This window comes from Juglans microcarpa x Juglans regia, chromosome 1D (genome assembly GCF_004785595.1).
Source record: "Juglans microcarpa x Juglans regia isolate MS1-56 chromosome 1D, Jm3101_v1.0, whole genome shotgun sequence".
Taxonomy (NCBI): Eukaryota; Viridiplantae; Streptophyta; class Magnoliopsida; order Fagales; family Juglandaceae; genus Juglans; species Juglans microcarpa x Juglans regia.
The window spans coordinates 45,870,711-45,887,375 of record NC_054594.1 but is presented as its reverse complement, the minus strand read 5'-3'; the positions used below and the strand labels follow the sequence as shown (position 1 = coordinate 45,887,375).

At 34.9% G+C, this 16,665-nt stretch overlaps 2 protein-coding genes across 4 annotated transcripts; one reads left to right on the top strand and one right to left on the bottom strand.

The window, feature by feature from the left end:
* The first annotated feature begins 6,565 nt into the window (after nt 1-6,565).
* LOC121263388 (putative glycine-rich cell wall structural protein 1) lies at nt 6,566-7,608 on the top strand. Its single transcript, XM_041166254.1, has one exon. The coding sequence runs from the start codon at nt 6,686-6,688 to the stop codon at nt 7,337-7,339; it is 654 nt and encodes a 217-aa protein (XP_041022188.1). The 5' UTR covers nt 6,566-6,685; the 3' UTR covers nt 7,340-7,608.
* Nucleotides 7,609-8,231: 623 nt separating this feature from the next.
* Nucleotides 8,232-15,991, bottom strand: LOC121263371 (protein BTR1). 3 transcript variants are annotated; one of them, XM_041166226.1, is made up of 8 exons: nt 15,423-15,991; nt 14,592-14,830; nt 14,398-14,504; nt 12,326-12,519; nt 10,914-11,038; nt 8,951-9,046; nt 8,815-8,876; nt 8,232-8,712 (listed from the first exon to the last, which is right to left on the bottom strand). In XM_041166226.1, exons 1-8 carry the CDS (start codon nt 15,505-15,507, stop codon nt 8,616-8,618), a joined length of 1,005 nt encoding a protein of 334 aa, XP_041022160.1. In that variant the 5' UTR covers nt 15,508-15,991; the 3' UTR covers nt 8,232-8,615. The 3 variants fall into 3 exon arrangements, with proteins under 3 accessions (XP_041022160.1, XP_041022169.1, XP_041022175.1); XM_041166235.1 differs by having other exon boundaries at nt 10,914-10,975; nt 15,423-15,823; XM_041166241.1 differs by lacking the exon at nt 15,423-15,991 and adding an exon at nt 14,954-15,324.
* Nucleotides 15,992-16,665: the final 674 nt, after the last annotated feature.

Sequence of the window (16,665 nt, the reverse complement as noted above, 5' to 3'; positions counted from 1 at the left end):
CTATTTTAAATTTATTTAAATTTATAAATTAAATTAAAATATAAATTAATTTAAAAAATAAAAATAATATATTTTTTCTACGTTCGAAAAACAATTCATTTAAAGATGTGGAATTGGTAATCAAAAGGAATCCAGAAGCTAAAAATCATTATTTGAGCAGAACTGCAGAACTCGGTGCCTATATTTGAGAGAAAACCAAAGTCTTTGACGCAAACAAAGAAGAAAGCATGGGAAAGAGAGAGGAGGTGTCTGAAATGAAAATAAGAGATTTTGAAGAAATAGAAAAAATTAGATTAGGAGAGAGAAATGAATTGAAAATATTTTACATATGTGAATAGTTCCCTCTAGATGTATCTGGATCATTGTAATAAAATAAAAAATAAGATGAAATACAACATCCATTGTAGGTCATTTTTGAACAAATCTCTTCATATTTAAAAAAAAAATATATATATATATATATTATAGAGCATCTATTGGAAATGCTCTAACTTCCTCGTAATTTAGAGCAATGCTGCGAGGGTCTAGCACGAGATGGATCACGATAATGATAAGAGTTAAAAAAAAAAAATTTATTCAAAAAAAATCACATAAAAAAATACTTAATCACTAAATAAAATTAAAATTAAAATTAAAAATTATCAAATCCAAATCGAAACTCAATAATCGGTGAGAGTAGATTTATTTTTTTATTTACAAGTTTAGAAAATTTGTAATAATTAGTTTTAAAAAATTTTAATAATTAATTTAAAATTTTTATATTTAAATTATATTTAAAAATAAGGTAAAATAAAATAAAATGAGAATTTTAGCATATATTTTCAAATAAGCATTTTAAAGTCGGTTTAAAATCTCGAGATATATATATATATATGTTTAGTTTTAGGCCCAGTCAAAATTGAACCATCATGGCCCGTTCTCAAGTTATCACGAGATAAGGTCCATTCATTCACGCCCAATACCATATTATCAACTTTGCCGGACCTACAGTCCAAAAACGAAAAAAAAAAAAAAAACAACCTTGCCGGACCTATATTGTTTCCGGTTGGCCCATTAGAGCATCTTTATTGATTTGACTAAATACATTTTTAAAATTTAATCAATATCATACTTTTTTATATTTATCTATTTCATTTAAATTCAATCTCTACATTAGATTAGCTATTCACTCTCTATATAATAATAAAATATTATTAAATTAATAATTTTTTATTTAATTTATTTGTAGCACACTTTATAATTCTACCAATTTAATATTAATAATATTAATATTCTAATTAAATTAATATTAAAAAAAATCATATTTTCAAAGATCATTTAATGCTAATAACCAAAAATTGAGATTAAACTTATCTAAAATTCTATCTAGATTTCTTATTTACTAACCAAATATCTAGAAACATACCCATTTCAATGTCAAAAAACAAAATGGAGAAGAAAGACGGAGAAGAAATTCATAAGAAAAAATCGAGAACAGTAAAAAAAACTTATAGATTGGAAGTGGGAGTGAATGAGAGAGAGAGAGAGAGGTCATGGAGGGGCGCAGCCGTGGGTCATGGAGGGATTACGAATCAAGAGTGGGAGTAGGAGTGAGAGAGACAGAGACAGAGAAAGTAGAGAAAGAGTTATGGGTGAGAAATATTCTCGCATTTTGTTGTCGTTTCCGAGTGTATAGTTGGAGTGAGAAATTAGTATTTTAATGTTTGGTGAAACAATTGTAGTTTTCCATCTTTAACCAACCACTGTAACAGAAATCCAAATTGTTTTAGAGATACCCAATCAAATGTGGAGTATTTTTTACACAAGTTATTTAAATTTTAGCCATCCTTAAATTTTGACCAAGTCAATGAGAATGCTCTTATCAGCACGCATTTTACGATTGAGGCCGTTAAACGTCATGTCATTATCTGCACGCCTTTCAGAATGCGTAAATAAATACTAACACGAATCAATTTCGTCCAACGTGATGTTGGACGGAATTGAGTGTAATATAAAGAGCGATGCTACTCTGTCGTTGACTTATTGCTAGTTGCTTTTGTAAATTCTTTTTTATTCACATTTTTTGAATATATTTAAATATTTTTAAAAAGTAAAAAAAAAATTATATCAATACACTTAAAATCACTTCTTTAATCACTAAGTAAACAAAAAAAAAGTTTATCAAGTTGTACGTTTGGATAGGCAAAATAGCTTTTCTCTTAAATAAATAGTAATGAGTTGAGATGATTGATTGAGTAAGTTTTATGGGATCCAGTTAAAATGAGTTTCGATATATTTAGATGTTAAGATGAGTTTAAATGTATTTATGAAAAATTGAAAAATATTCCACGTGTAAAGAAGTTTTGAGCTGAGATAAATTTAGTGACTTGAGAGTTAAGTGTTTGGATGTTAAAAAATGTCTAAATCTAAACTGTCGAGAAACCAAACACAGCCTAGAAGTTTTTCTTTTTATTCATTTTTTTTATAACCTTAAACATTTTTTAAAATGGGATCCATCCCGTGCTACACCCTCAGTAACGGTGGGTGTAGTATTGCTCCAAACAAAAAATAAAAATAATTTAATTTTTTTAAATCTTAAAATAAAAATAATATTTTAAAACTATATTTTAAAAATATTTTAACTTCATAATATTTTGTATTAAATTTTTTCTCTCTCATTTCTCAAAATTCAAAAAATATTCAATTCAATTTGTTTCTCTATTTTTCATAAACTATCTTATTACTATTTATAAAATTATCATTTCATTTCACTCCCTAAATGTGAATTTAGAGTTCAAATTTATTGGATTTAGATTCGAGAATTTTTTTCGGAACTCTAGCCATAGAATGAGAAACAAATAGAAATATAAAATAAGTATTATAAATACTATTAAACATTTAATGTTGTCCACTAACTCACCCTAAAAGATACGAATTAAAATTGTTGGACCCGAGTTATGGGATAAGAATCCTCACCATTTCAAATGAAATGGACAATATTCATTTAAAATGTTTTTTCACTTATTAGTTATTTGCTATCACAATTAAAAATAATACGAAGATATCGATTTGTTAAAAAATATGATAGAAAACATATCATTTTTAAATGAGTAGTCTTACGTACAGTCGTAAAATATGTAAGTATTATCCAATTATTTAAAAAAAGAGTAAGGATTACTATTAAAAAATTAATACTTTTATGTAAATTTCGTATTTATTCATTTTTTTAAAGATTGTGCGGCACTTGTCCTCTTCACGATCGCAAATATCACTTCTCTTTTCAAATTTAGATTCATTTTAGATACAGAAATGATTTTATCTCATTTCATCATTACAATCTTCTTAAATTTTCACACAAAATATAATAAATAATTTAAAATTTTTAAATCTTAAAATAATAATAATATTAAAAAATAATTTTATAATAATTTTTTTTTATCTAAAATTATTTTATCTCATCTCCCTGTCTCATGGACTTTTTAAGTATACTGACCGTTCATTTCGTTCGTATCAACGTCAGAAAAAGGACGAGAGGTAGCTAGCGCATGCTGCTTGCGTAAGATTTATATATGAAGCTAGCTTGGCCGTATTGCGCGATATGATTGAAGGCAAGGCAAAGTGCGAGGAAGCCAGCTATATACGAGTAAACTATATATATATGGTGCCACATGTTGTTCTATATGCATACACTTGGAAAAAGGGACGCATCCCACTAACGTATTGGAGATTTGATCATCACTACACTTTCAAGAGAAATATAGTTGTCCGGCCTACCACTTTCAGCCCTGCAAGAGAAATAAAAGAGACTTCAAAACTCCTGTTCACCGAAGAAACGCTTATAAATGTAGGCTCGGATCAAGCCTACAATTCATTAAAGGTCTCCTTTTTCTTATAAATAATATAATATATGTAATATATGCCTGTGAGTCACAGATCGATCGAGAAGTTTGACAAATACTACCATACGTATTGGAAGAATTTGGCTCGAGGAATGTCTGCGTGAAATTATATATATATTTTATAAAAGGCTGCTATATCTATAAAAAAAAATTATATAAAAATTATTTTATAAATTGATGTAATTTTATTTGATCCGTTAGATTTATTTTATAACAAAAATAATTTTACAATCTAACGAATTATATTAAATTATGTCTATTTATAGAATTGATTTTGTGTAATTATTTTATAGTTAGAATATTTCTCTTATTATAATATCCTCGTAAATTCGAGTGGATAGTCAAAAAGGGAGAGAGATGTTGGTGCAACGTGATGACACGCAGGATTGCATTTATTCTTCGTGGTGTTGTAGTCCGAATCGTGATAGTCGAGGTGGTTGGGACAGTAAATTCTGATAAAATAAGATGAGTTGAGATAAAATTTGAATTATTTATTATATTTTATGTAAAAATTTAAAAAATTTATAATGATGAGATGAAATGAAATATTTTGACCGTCCAAACAGAGATTTGCCTTGTTTGGAAAAAAAATTTCATTCTAAAATTCTATCTCATCTCATCTCCTTTCTAAATATCATTCAAATATAAATATTCTCAAACTAATCATTACAATTTTCTCAAACTTTTAAATAAAAAATAAAAAAAAAATTCAATTTTTTCATATCTCAAAACAAAAATAATATTAAAAACTATATTATAACAATATTTTAACTTTATAATATTTTTTATTCAATTTTTTTTCTTTTCTTTCTCAAAATCTCATAAAACATTAACTCAAACTATCTCACATTCATAAACTATCTTATTATTATTTACAAAATTCCCATCTCATCTCTCTCCTCAACTTATCATTTTAGGTATTCGCGGATTCTTATAGACGATGGAATAATGTTAGCCATTATAAGCTAGTTAATATTTTTTAATAATTTTGTTATACATGATTTTAAATTATCATAAAATTATTTGTAATTCTTCACTTTTATTTTATACCGTGTTAAAAAAAGAAAAAAATGATTATGGTTACAAAATTTAAACAAAAAACATATTTTAGGACGCAGAAAACCTAGTAATTTGATTCTACTGTTTGATAGATGGAATACAAAACTCAATTTTCCATACGGACATCCAATTAAGGAATGGAGTATTGAAGAGACTAATTTTCTGAAGCTATGGAGAAAGTTGATCATGAAGAGATTAGCCGCTAAATAATTGAAATGGACAGCCACAACAATGAAGAGGATATGGTTCATAAGAAATGTCAAAAACAAATTCAATAGCCCTACAAATGTTATTCGGTCAGCAAAAGATATGTTGGCAGAGTTCAGGCTAGCTCAAGAATGTATGCAGTTGCAGAAAACAAATATTAGTGTAGCAGAAAGTGAGGTAGTATGGAATAAGCCACCTGAAAACTATGTGAAAACTAGTTGTGATGCATCTATAGATAAAGAAGGTAGAAAAATGAGAGTATGGATTGTTATCAGAAATTGTGAGAGAGAGGTGTTGGAGCAATACGTGATCAAAAGGATAGTGTTATCCAGGCAAACTTGGCCAAATGTTTAGCTTTATGGATAGCTCTGGAATATTGCTGTGATTTGGGATTTAACCATGTCATTCTGGAAGGAGATGCACTGTCAATTGTGCAAGCTAATAACAACAAGGAGGAAAATATGGTTTGGTTTGGACACATCATTGAAGTTATCAAAAGAGCATTATCATGCAGAGAACACTGGAAAGTTCAATTCACTCGTAGGAAAGGTAATTATGTGGCACATGCCTTAGCAAAAGTTGCTGTGAAGATGGAAGCTGAGCAAGTATGGATTGAAAGTGGTCCAGAATTTATTTCTAGTCTACTGTTAAAAGATAAGTCATGTAATGGTTGAGTTTGGTTAATGAAAGTGAAGTTTATTTAAAAATAAAAAATTAAGGTATTGATCAAGGCATGCATGCCAACTATAAGATTTGCAAAATTATGTAAATAACATATATAATGGAAACTATACTTTATTTAGTTTTTTTTTTTTCTAAGCCTATGCTTTATTTAGTTATCGAAAAGGTTGGCTTGTTCTTCCAATTAATGTCTTTTTAATGCACAACAACATACATATCCCTTTTCAAAAAAAAAAAAAAAGAAAAATACATATCCCGGCCCGCAAATATTTAGTCCTACTTTAATGCAAGATCACGTACATTTTCTTAGCAACACCCCAAAAATAATGCCTGCCTCCGCGCGCCTGTGTACTGCAGCAGACAGTGCAGTCGCTTCAAGATATGAATAGATTGACGAAGTGGGATTGCATCTAACTAATTGATCACATCCCTGTAGCATACTTTCCAGGATCCATCATTAGTCCAGACTGGAAACATTATAGTCTATAGAGATCAGAATTTTCATGCAGACAAGAAGACATAAAGTCTACCACCATTACGCACAATTGCTGCACCATCGCCACGGCCCCCACCCACCACCATCACCACTAAACAAACTAAACGCACAGCCACGTTTCCAATTTCCTTTTTTATTTAATAAACTAAGCCAGATCATTAAAAGAAGCCACTAGACACGAGTCTAGAACGTCAGGAATGTTTGGAAAATGTAGCCTTCACGATGCCTATATATAGAGGCCCTACTTCAACCCCTTTTCACTCACAAAATATTGATTTCTCATAGTGAGTACTGAAACGCAGAGAGGAGTCTCAAACTCAATACCTATCTTAGTCAACCCACGTCGAGCTTTCGAACTTAAAAAATGGCCAGCTCTAGGCTGGTTGGTGCTGCATTCTTGGTTTTGCTCCTCGTGGACCTTACCTTTGCCGCAAGATCATCACCAAAAGCCATAGATAGTAAGAGTGTTGGTGGTGGAGGAGGAAGAGGCGGTGGTGGTGGCGGTGGCGGTGGCGGTGGCGGTGGAGGAGGAAGAGGAGGTGGGCTTGGTTCAGGGTATGGTTCAGGATACGGGTCAGGGGGTGGTGCTGGATATGGTAAAGGAGGAGGAGGTGGTGGTGGTAAGGGAGGAGGTGGAGGTGGTGGAGGAGGATCCGGGGGTGGTTCAGGAACTGGGTCTGGAAGCGGTTCTGGGTATGGCGAAGGATATGGATCAGGTCATGGGGTCGGAAGCGGACAAGGTGGCGGAGGCGGAGGTGGGCGAGGCGGTGGAGGAGGTGGAGGCTCAGGAAATGGAAGTGGGTCTGGTTATGGCGAAGGATATGGAAGTGGTGAAGGATATGGAGGTGGGGTTGGTGAAGGAGGTCGTCATGTTAGTGGCCGTGGAGGAGGCAGTGGTGGAGGTGGAGGCGGCGGCCATGGTGGCGGTTCTGGAAATGGCTATGGCCCTGGATATGGTAGTGGCTATGGGGAAGGCTATGGCTCCGGATATGGCAATGGGGAAGGCGATTTCCCATGAATATACATATATACACTAGTTTCTTGATCTTTTGGCGTTTGGAATTGGAACTATAGAATAAATTGCAGCGGAATTCACCCCTCATGCAATGCATGTTATGTGTTGGTGGACGTACGTTGCAAACCCTGCATGAAATGTCAGCGCACTTGCACCATATATACTACCGAGATATGGTTGCTAGTGTTATTAGATATACCACTACGTACTCTAGTCTCTATAGAATAAAAGTTACTTTGTTGATATTATTAATTTGAGAGTGATATAACTTTTAAGATTTTCGCTTTCGCAATTGACGTGCTATTTGAATTTAGTGCATCCTCACAACATGAGTCATTGAGTATGTCCAGCTAGAAACTTCAAGTTAAATCAAATATGCCATTATCGTGCTGAATGGCTTCGATTGCAATGCAAAGCGACATTATTATCATCATGTGATGATCACTAAAAAATTATTTCTTATTTTTATATATTTAAAACTCATTGAATGCAACACAAAGATATGATAAAAAGATGATAATTAAAATAATCATAAATAGTATTTTCTTTTTCTGTATAGGTAATAAATTATAGTATATTTCTTTAGCCTAGAAGCTCCTCTCTTGAGATAAGGAGCGCAAAAATATTGACGCCCGCTCCTATGAGCCAAAAAACTCGCAAGTTCGATTTTCTAGCAAAAGCTGGGGGGGGGGGGGGGGGCATCCTTCCAGTCCACAACTTCGCCCCAATAGGACCTAAGCACAGTTTTAAAAAAATAAAAGGAGCATCAAACCCAACGACGGGAAGCAACCAGCATAAATAACGATGACTACTACGACAGAAAAACTGAATCAATATCAAGAGTTTGTTATCATGAATTGCAGTAGAAATGCTCCATTAGAAAAATCTTCACATGTTGAATCAAGAATCGAACGAATTAAGATAACTATCAGACAGAGTACTTGCTAAATTAGCAGGTTTACAACCGTGAATGAAGTAAAGCAAATCATTCTATATAGTCGATGAATAATGGCTTTTTTTCCAACGTTTCCTTTTGGAATAAACTTAATCTCAAACAAATTCCTAGCACAGTTATCTCTCTCGACAACAAGAAAATTTCCCGCTCTTGCCCCTACTGGATTATGCAAATTTCTTCCAACTTACATCATCATGTGCCAACATATGTCAACGGCTCCTCTTTTTTCCCCTTTCTTTAAATGATTAAACGTATAAGCAAATTACAGGTAGATCTCCCCCACGTACATTCTCAACGTGAATTTTGACTGCGAACATTTCAAAATTAATCAATCACCCTCTCAGAAGCATAGGCCACTTTTTGCATTATCATGGACTCGGCTGCACGAATTGCTCTGTGCGATCCTGTAATTGTGACTTTCCTGCAGAACAACGGTACAAGACCCACGAACCGTTAATAATTTATTGCCAAATAACTCATCCTATTGGCAACCAGACTGATAACCTTCATGAGTCCTTTTTACCTATTAGTCGTCCCAGTCACAAAATCACCTCTATCTGATATCTTTATTCTGGCCCCAGTAACCTGCAGCAAATAATGTGTTCTAATTTTGTGCTCATGAACTATGTAAAAAATGACACCATTTGCTACTCATGTACCTGGCCGATTTCCATTATGTTTCTTCCACCACGACCAACAACAAACCCAATATGTCCATCTGCAACCCCAATAGTCATGGAGTTACTTCGATCCTCCTGGAAAATATCAAAAGTTTCTTTAAATCGCAATCCCAAAATACACAGCACAAATATTACTCAAAACATCCCAAAACAAAACAAGAATAATGCCCAATAAAATTTAAAAGAAGTACAGAGGTATGCACTCACTGAGCTACTGCATTTGGAGCATCAGACAAGTAGGAACATCACAATTTGGGATATCGCCCAAAATTATTAGAGATCCATTTTTCCTCAGTCACATTAGAGACCATGCATACCAATTTGCTGGTTCTCAATGTTCACAATAGGAAGGGAAAAATCAGGCGAAAGTGATGTAGGATAGTAGAAATGAAGGAACCCAGGCTACAAAGAGTTCATTTGTCAGAGGTTTGTAGGGTTTGAGATAGCTAGGGCTGGGGTTTTGGTGTGAAAAGGCTGGAAAATATAAGGAATTGTTAGGGTTTCTAATGGTGCAAGGGAAGGGTATAATTGAATGTGAAAAAAAATAAAACCTTAGGCAATGAGTAGCTGTTCCAGAACTGTGAACAGAAACTCAGGAATAGTGATTTGGATTTTATGGTTATTTGGGTGATGGATGGTTTAGCGTTTTAAAGATTAGGATTTTGGGGGAAAAATAAGTGCAAATTGTGATCTAAATGTTCACTGGAGTTTGATGGGAAATCCTTAGAAATTTCAAATTTTTTTTTTGATCAGTATAGAATAGATAAACCCTATGTGTCACACCTGTGATTCCTCAGCATCACACCTTGGATAGACTTGCATCAGAAAACACTACATCACCTCAAATTTACCGACCATGGCCTGTTCATCTGGGCAGGGTTTTTCCCCGGCCCGGTCCCGAACCAGGATAATTGGGTTCTAGGCCAGTACCTGCATAGAAAAACCCGGGTACACCAGTTCCGGGTTCCGGGTTTTAAACCCGGGACCTGGTTTTTTTTTCCCAATTTGAATGTTTTGATGTTTCTTTGTGGTTCCTTTCTAGCAACTAAATGGACAGCAACTCAAAAGGAAAATGCATATTATGACCAATGAATCATCCATTTTATGATTTTTTCTTTTTTACTCTCTTCTCCACATGGCTCTTTATTGGTGGTCAAAGAACATGTAGGCTTTGATTTAAAAAATTAAATAAATAGAGTTTGAATGCTGCATCAACATTTTTTTCATGATATTCATAACATGTAGGCTTTGATTTTTTTTTTAAAAAGGTGCAACCCGGAACCCGGATGAACGGTACAATTCTTAATGTCTTAAAAGAAGTGAAAGAAGAGAAACATCCACAGGACTCAAGCCCATGCATACCTCTTCTCGGCACCAAGTATTTTACATTAACTTTAAGATCCATGAATCTGACACAGCCAGAATATGTAATTACACATTACCATACAGTTACATTTTTCAAGCCACACAACTCTCATGGATATATTTTCTCACTGTAAAAACTAAGCAGTAGAAAAATCTAGAACGAAGTCCCTTCAAATTTCGGTTCCAATAGGGCAGTCTACAGGCAGGGCATGACGTACAACTGAGAATAATTATATTGACTTATTCACCACAAACAATATGGCACGGCCAGTATCCTTCAAGCCAAGTGCTTAGAAACAGAAACATGTCTACTGTAACATACTTCAAATCTAGATCATCCCAATTTAACTGTATAAAAAAGGCTGAATCAATCTGGAAAACATGTGGTACAGAACCTAGTCTTTTCATTTAGGTCACACAAAGACTGGGACCTCTGAGCCCATGCATGCAAATTGGGCTCTAGTAAAGGGATTTGCAAGTGATATAATATAATCTTAGAAAATCAGCATTAATATAACAAGTGCAATTAACTTCAGGAGACATCAACATAACCAAAACATTTCAAAACACAACTAACCTTGTTGTTCTGAAACTTCCCTCCAGCCCCATTTGTTCCATAGCTCATTGCATTCTGGGGTGCTGTTGCAACAGAAGGAAGCACATATGTATATGGAGTACCATGAAAACCGGAGAAGAAAACACCTAAGATTAAAGCCGAAGGGAACTTACTAGATATCAAACTTCACCACTATAATTCTAGACAAAATACAATATAAGCAACACTATGCTATTAGAAGGGTTTTTGCCTATTCATACAAAAAAGAAAAGGGAGTAACTGTGCTATAAGAACGTTATTTCTATCTATTAAAGGTTATGTATAATCAGTATTAAAAGATAGAAAAAGCTTCCAATATATTAGACATTGTCATGCAACAACAATGAGGGCGAAGCAAAGCAAAAGGTTCACTAATGGCCCAAAGAATCAAAGCTTTTAAATCTTCCTTTGGGTTTGTAGTCTCTTCCCATGACCTTCATCAGCCATCATATCTCAAGCAAACAACACATGAGCGTGAAGTTCAATGAAATTTTAGATAATACGAAGACAATAACTCATTTTCAATCACTGCTTCATAAAAAACAAAAATAAAAATCTTGGAAACTGCTAAAAAGCCAAGCTTAACTTTTCATCACGAGAGAAGTTTCCTTTGTTAGATTGAACAGTGCATTAAGGAAAACTTCTTTTTTTTTATATATATATAAGTAATACAGTAAGAAAAACTGGAATAAAAATAAAAAGGTTAATTTTAACTATCGCCATGAATATAGCTTTTGCACTTGCCACTCAGTAGTTGGAGAATCAAAATGTAATCAGCTCTAAGCCTTTTTCTATTCTGATATTTCCAAAACCACGTTCCCAAGGAGCATACTAAATTGATTACTCAAGTGGATCTCTAAGCTTATCATGCCACCTTCAATCAATTTAACTGATCTTTAAACACACATCATCTTCATTTATAAAACTCCTATGTGGTTGCATTCTCCCTTACTCACTCTTCAGTGCAACAGGCCCGCAGAAAATGTGGAAAAATGAGAGAGAAGAACCATCTGCCTGGAAAGGCTTGGGGAGGGAAGAAGAGGAATATGCTCTTGACTATAGCCAAATCTCATGGCCTCAGCATAATGTCATTATGGTCTTCCATGACTAGAGAAATCTACATATACTCATTCACAAATTTACCACATTCTTACCGCAAAACCCAGACCATCTTTCAAATATGCATTAACCAAACTGTAAACACTTCACAGCAGAGCCAAAAAACATTAAAAAGTGCAGAACATTAAAAAGTAGCAACATGGAATCAAGAACATTACCTAAACCATAACACCCAAGAAGATAAAGGAAAAATATGGAAATGTGGGAAAACTATAAGCTACTCTGAGTATAATAGTAGCATGATTAAATCGATAATCTGATAACAGAAGACACACCTGGATATGAAAATGGAGCATTCATGGACTGGTAGTAATGGGGGTCTTCAGACAGCTTAGAAAGAATCAGATCAATAGCCAACATCTGTTCGTCGAGAGTTCCTACCAGTGTCACTAGCCTATCATTCAACCCATAGTAGCTATTATCCTGAGGAGATATCTTAATTCCAGCATGTGATTCTTCAATAAAGGACCTGCTCAATGCAAAACCAGATATCAGCAATAGCCACATTTAGGCCAATACATAAACAGGGACCTGCAACACATAATCAATTACTAGTTTATCTTACAATCAACAAATTAGGGAAGTCAGGTCACAAAGTTAAAATTTAAGGAAAGATAGTCACTATACTGTTGAACAATCATAATAAACAACACCACCATGAAATTGGTAACTAGCTGCCATGCTACGTAAGCGAAACCTCATTATCTTTAAAGCCCTTTTATATCAGAAACCACATCTGAAGAGTCTTTACAGCCATATACTAGGTTAGATTATATGCAGTCTCCAACAGCCAGAGGCATAAGACAGAAACATTAAAAAAAACTGGTATAAACACACTCTTTGAGAAAAACTCCAAGATCTCCTCAGAGGAGATAATGGATACTGTGCATCTTTCCAACAGATAGGTACCGATTGTGGGAAGGAACTCCAACATAAGATGAAGAAAACCACAGCCACAGACATGTAACAACTAGGGATTCAACATTTTAAGACTCAAATATGAAGGATTCAAAGGAGGATATAAGTGTCTGGTCAAAGATTTTATCCCCTGGATAACCCCTAGGGGTTGGCTCAAGTGGTAAAGGCCTTGGGCTTGAGAGCCAAGTCCACGGTTCAAATCCTCTTGGGTGCAAACAATCTTTAGGGGCCACACCTCCTAGTGAAAAGCTAGTGATTTAACCAGTTCTGTGTAGGGAAACTTCCGAGGGTGCGGTACACGGAACCAGGGTTTACTGTTACAGGGGTGGGTCCGAAGGACCCTGCATTAGAGAGGTTCCCCGACAATAAAAAAAAAAAAAAAAAAGATTTTATCCCCTAGAACAAAGATGATTCCTCATTATCTTATCAGCTCCCTCACTTCAATTAACTTGTAGGTGACTCAATAATCACCTTTTACGGCTTGCAATTTTATCACTGATTCTTTACCCAATGTCTTTTCCTAACTCCAACATATATTTGCAAAACTTCAGAGAATCATAAATAAAGCCTATCAAAAAGATTATCTCCCCCTTACTCATTGAACAAGATTAGAACTCATTAACTTCAAATCTGCCCCAAGTTGTTTCATCTAAAGACCTAATCATTACAAAACATTCAACCCGCTATTTTCTTTGGGTGCATTAAGTGTACTATAAAATATGGTTTTCTAAGCAAAAACAAAGGCCATACCTCACCATACGCCCGTGTTCCTTTTAACAAATATCTTCACCTCTAGCCTAGGCATTCATATCTAAGTTATTTCCATTACTTTTAACTCCCAAAGGTGCACATATGCACGGGATTATCCCAAGCAGGTTTACGCCACTCTTAATTGCACTTCGAGGATTGGTATCTGGCATAGTCATAGTTGAAGTGCTGTATCAAGCTTTAAAATAATATTAAAAACCTACTCTATCATGTTCGTTTTCAGAAAGAGAATTTAAATACCATAACGCTAATTCATTTTCTCACTGAAAAGGAAATGGCATAACTACGATAAAGAATTTAAACATCTTCTATCTATGGATAATCTAAGATTACGCCCAATAAATATCAAAATCATCTACGGCCATTCAAAACTAAATTGACATACAAGAATACACAATTAATTGCTCATAAACATAACATTCAAGTGAGTACTATGAAGAAATTCAACATAAACAAGCACAACATTTGATCAACTATTCTGGAAAGGAACGAGATAAGAGAAACATTCCAACCTTTTTTTATTGGTAAAAGAAATATTCAATCACAAAAGCATGTTTATGTCACAACCTATAAACACTCCTTATCTATCGGTAAAGTTTTCAAGAGCACGGATCTTAAGCACGTTTTACGACTGAAAAGGATAAAAGGATCAGATTGCTACTTTATAGTGGAACCACCCTTCCCGATTATGCCACCACATGAGCTATTTGGAACAACAAGCCTGACTTTTGTTTTTGGCTCAACATCATCACTTCCTTCAGCATGAAGCTAACCAGCCAAAGAAAATTTCACTTAGTACGGGATATAAGCAGAACAATTGTTCAGAAGTATAGACTGAAAAATAAACAGAATTACCTCACTCAACAATTTGGCAAGAATCAGCTCTACAGCCTTAAGTACGTCATTAATTGTTCCAGATATCATAATAATCCTGTCAGTGGTCCCCGGGAAAAACTCATGGTTGCGTGACAACTGAATTCGAGCTCCAGATTGCGACTGGAAATCAGTTATTGTTGATCCGCCCTTTCCAATAACAGAACCAGCTGCAGCATTTGACACGAGAAACTTCATGTATGTGGCCTTCTCCATAGAATCTGTGAGATCAAGCATCACAGAAGCTAATCAATGAGTAAAAGTAACAAATACAGGGCGAATTTCAACAATCAGAATAATAGAAAAAGATACCAAATGAAAGTGCTATTGTAATGTCACGTTACATGCATCTACCGCGTTGTCAAGAATGCATCCTCACCACCACCAACCAAAATATCATGGACTTGTAACATTGTATTGTGTGTGCAATACCGCAAATTATTTGATGCCAAAAAGAGCCTCGCGGAACTACTTAACTATCCCTATCGGGACACCTCAATGTAACTGATTATGCTTCTTTCCACGGTTACTCGGAAAGCAAACAACGCCTAACAGTATAAACCATAGGATTCTTCCCTTTTGCTCTATTTTCTCAGTAGGTTAGGGTTAGGGTTTCAGTTTTGACAGAAAGAGAAATGCAGATTTGAAAACTATACATCGTCACCTTCCAATTGCGGCATAAACGTTCACGAACAATGATTCTAAAACAAAGTAATTGATCAGAACGAATTGCTGCCACGAATTACAGAAAGTTCTAGAGAGAGAATCAGACTTTTAGAGAGGGAGAGAGGGAGCAGATCAGATCAGAGAGACCTGAGGTAGGAGACTTGGGAGGCGGTGGAGATCTCTTACGCGGTGCCTCCGGTGACGACATGTACGAAGACTCGGTTGACTCCATTGCTTTAAATCCTCCTCCTCCTCCTTGTGCCACCGCTAGAAAAAGCAGCAATTTCACGGAGAGAGATACTGGAAAGCAATTGGAATGGCTTTTTGGAGAGGAAGACGAGCTGGAGTTGAAGAAGATGCGTGAGGGAGAAAGGAACAAGAGCCGATTGATTGGTGTGCGTTATAGCCTTAATAGTTATAAGGGAAAATAGCGGGGGGGAAAGCCGAAGGGGGGAGCTGTTGCAGCCCTTTGGGTAGCTTTTGATTTGGAGCCAACCAGAGTTACGTGTGCGAACAAGCGCTACGTGTGCCATGTGAAGGTGTTAAATGAAATGAAATGACGAATAAGACCGATCTGCTAAGTGAATTACCATATAAGGCTAAATTATCAAACGTTGACCTTCACCCAATTTCTGGTAACCTTTTTGTCACTTCTATTGCGTTCTTTTTTTCTTTTCATTGGGATATAAATGTCACTGAAAAAAATTACCGGGCGTAATCCAAATCCTACCAACCTTGGTATCCTCAGGTTTTATATCGAACTCCTAAACTTTTTTTTATTGTAGAAAATTCGACCATAGATTTGTGAGGGGGTAGGTGAGTTCCACCTGTTTCAATAGGTCATCTCCACCGGAGCTGAAATTCGCACCCCTCTCTCGTATAAGACTGTTCATTTGGACATCCGATCATACTTAGATCCAAATTCGAGCGTACATGGCATATGCGATCTGGACACCCTCTTTTATTAATAGGAATCATAACTCAGGTCGATATTTAATATAATTTGAATTTTTGAAATCCATCAATTCGAATATTCGGATTGGATATTAATTTTTTAGAAAAAAAGTAAACTCAAATGGGTAGGTACTCGGGGTGAGCAGCATGGACCTGCCTCCCGCTATCCTGCCCCCACCCCACATGGAACAACTCTAGTGAGGGCAGGGGGGCAAGTTAACCCCAGCGGGGCCCCGACTCCACCCCACCCTGCTCCGCTCCACACCTCTTCCCTATTTAATATAAAAAATTATAATTTTTAATATTTATATAAATATATAATATATAGATACATACAATTTGTTAAAAAGTTGAAGTTAAATTCAAGTTAGTAAGTCATACATTACTTAAATATGATTATTATATTTCCTTAACCTCTTATATAAAGATTGGTCTA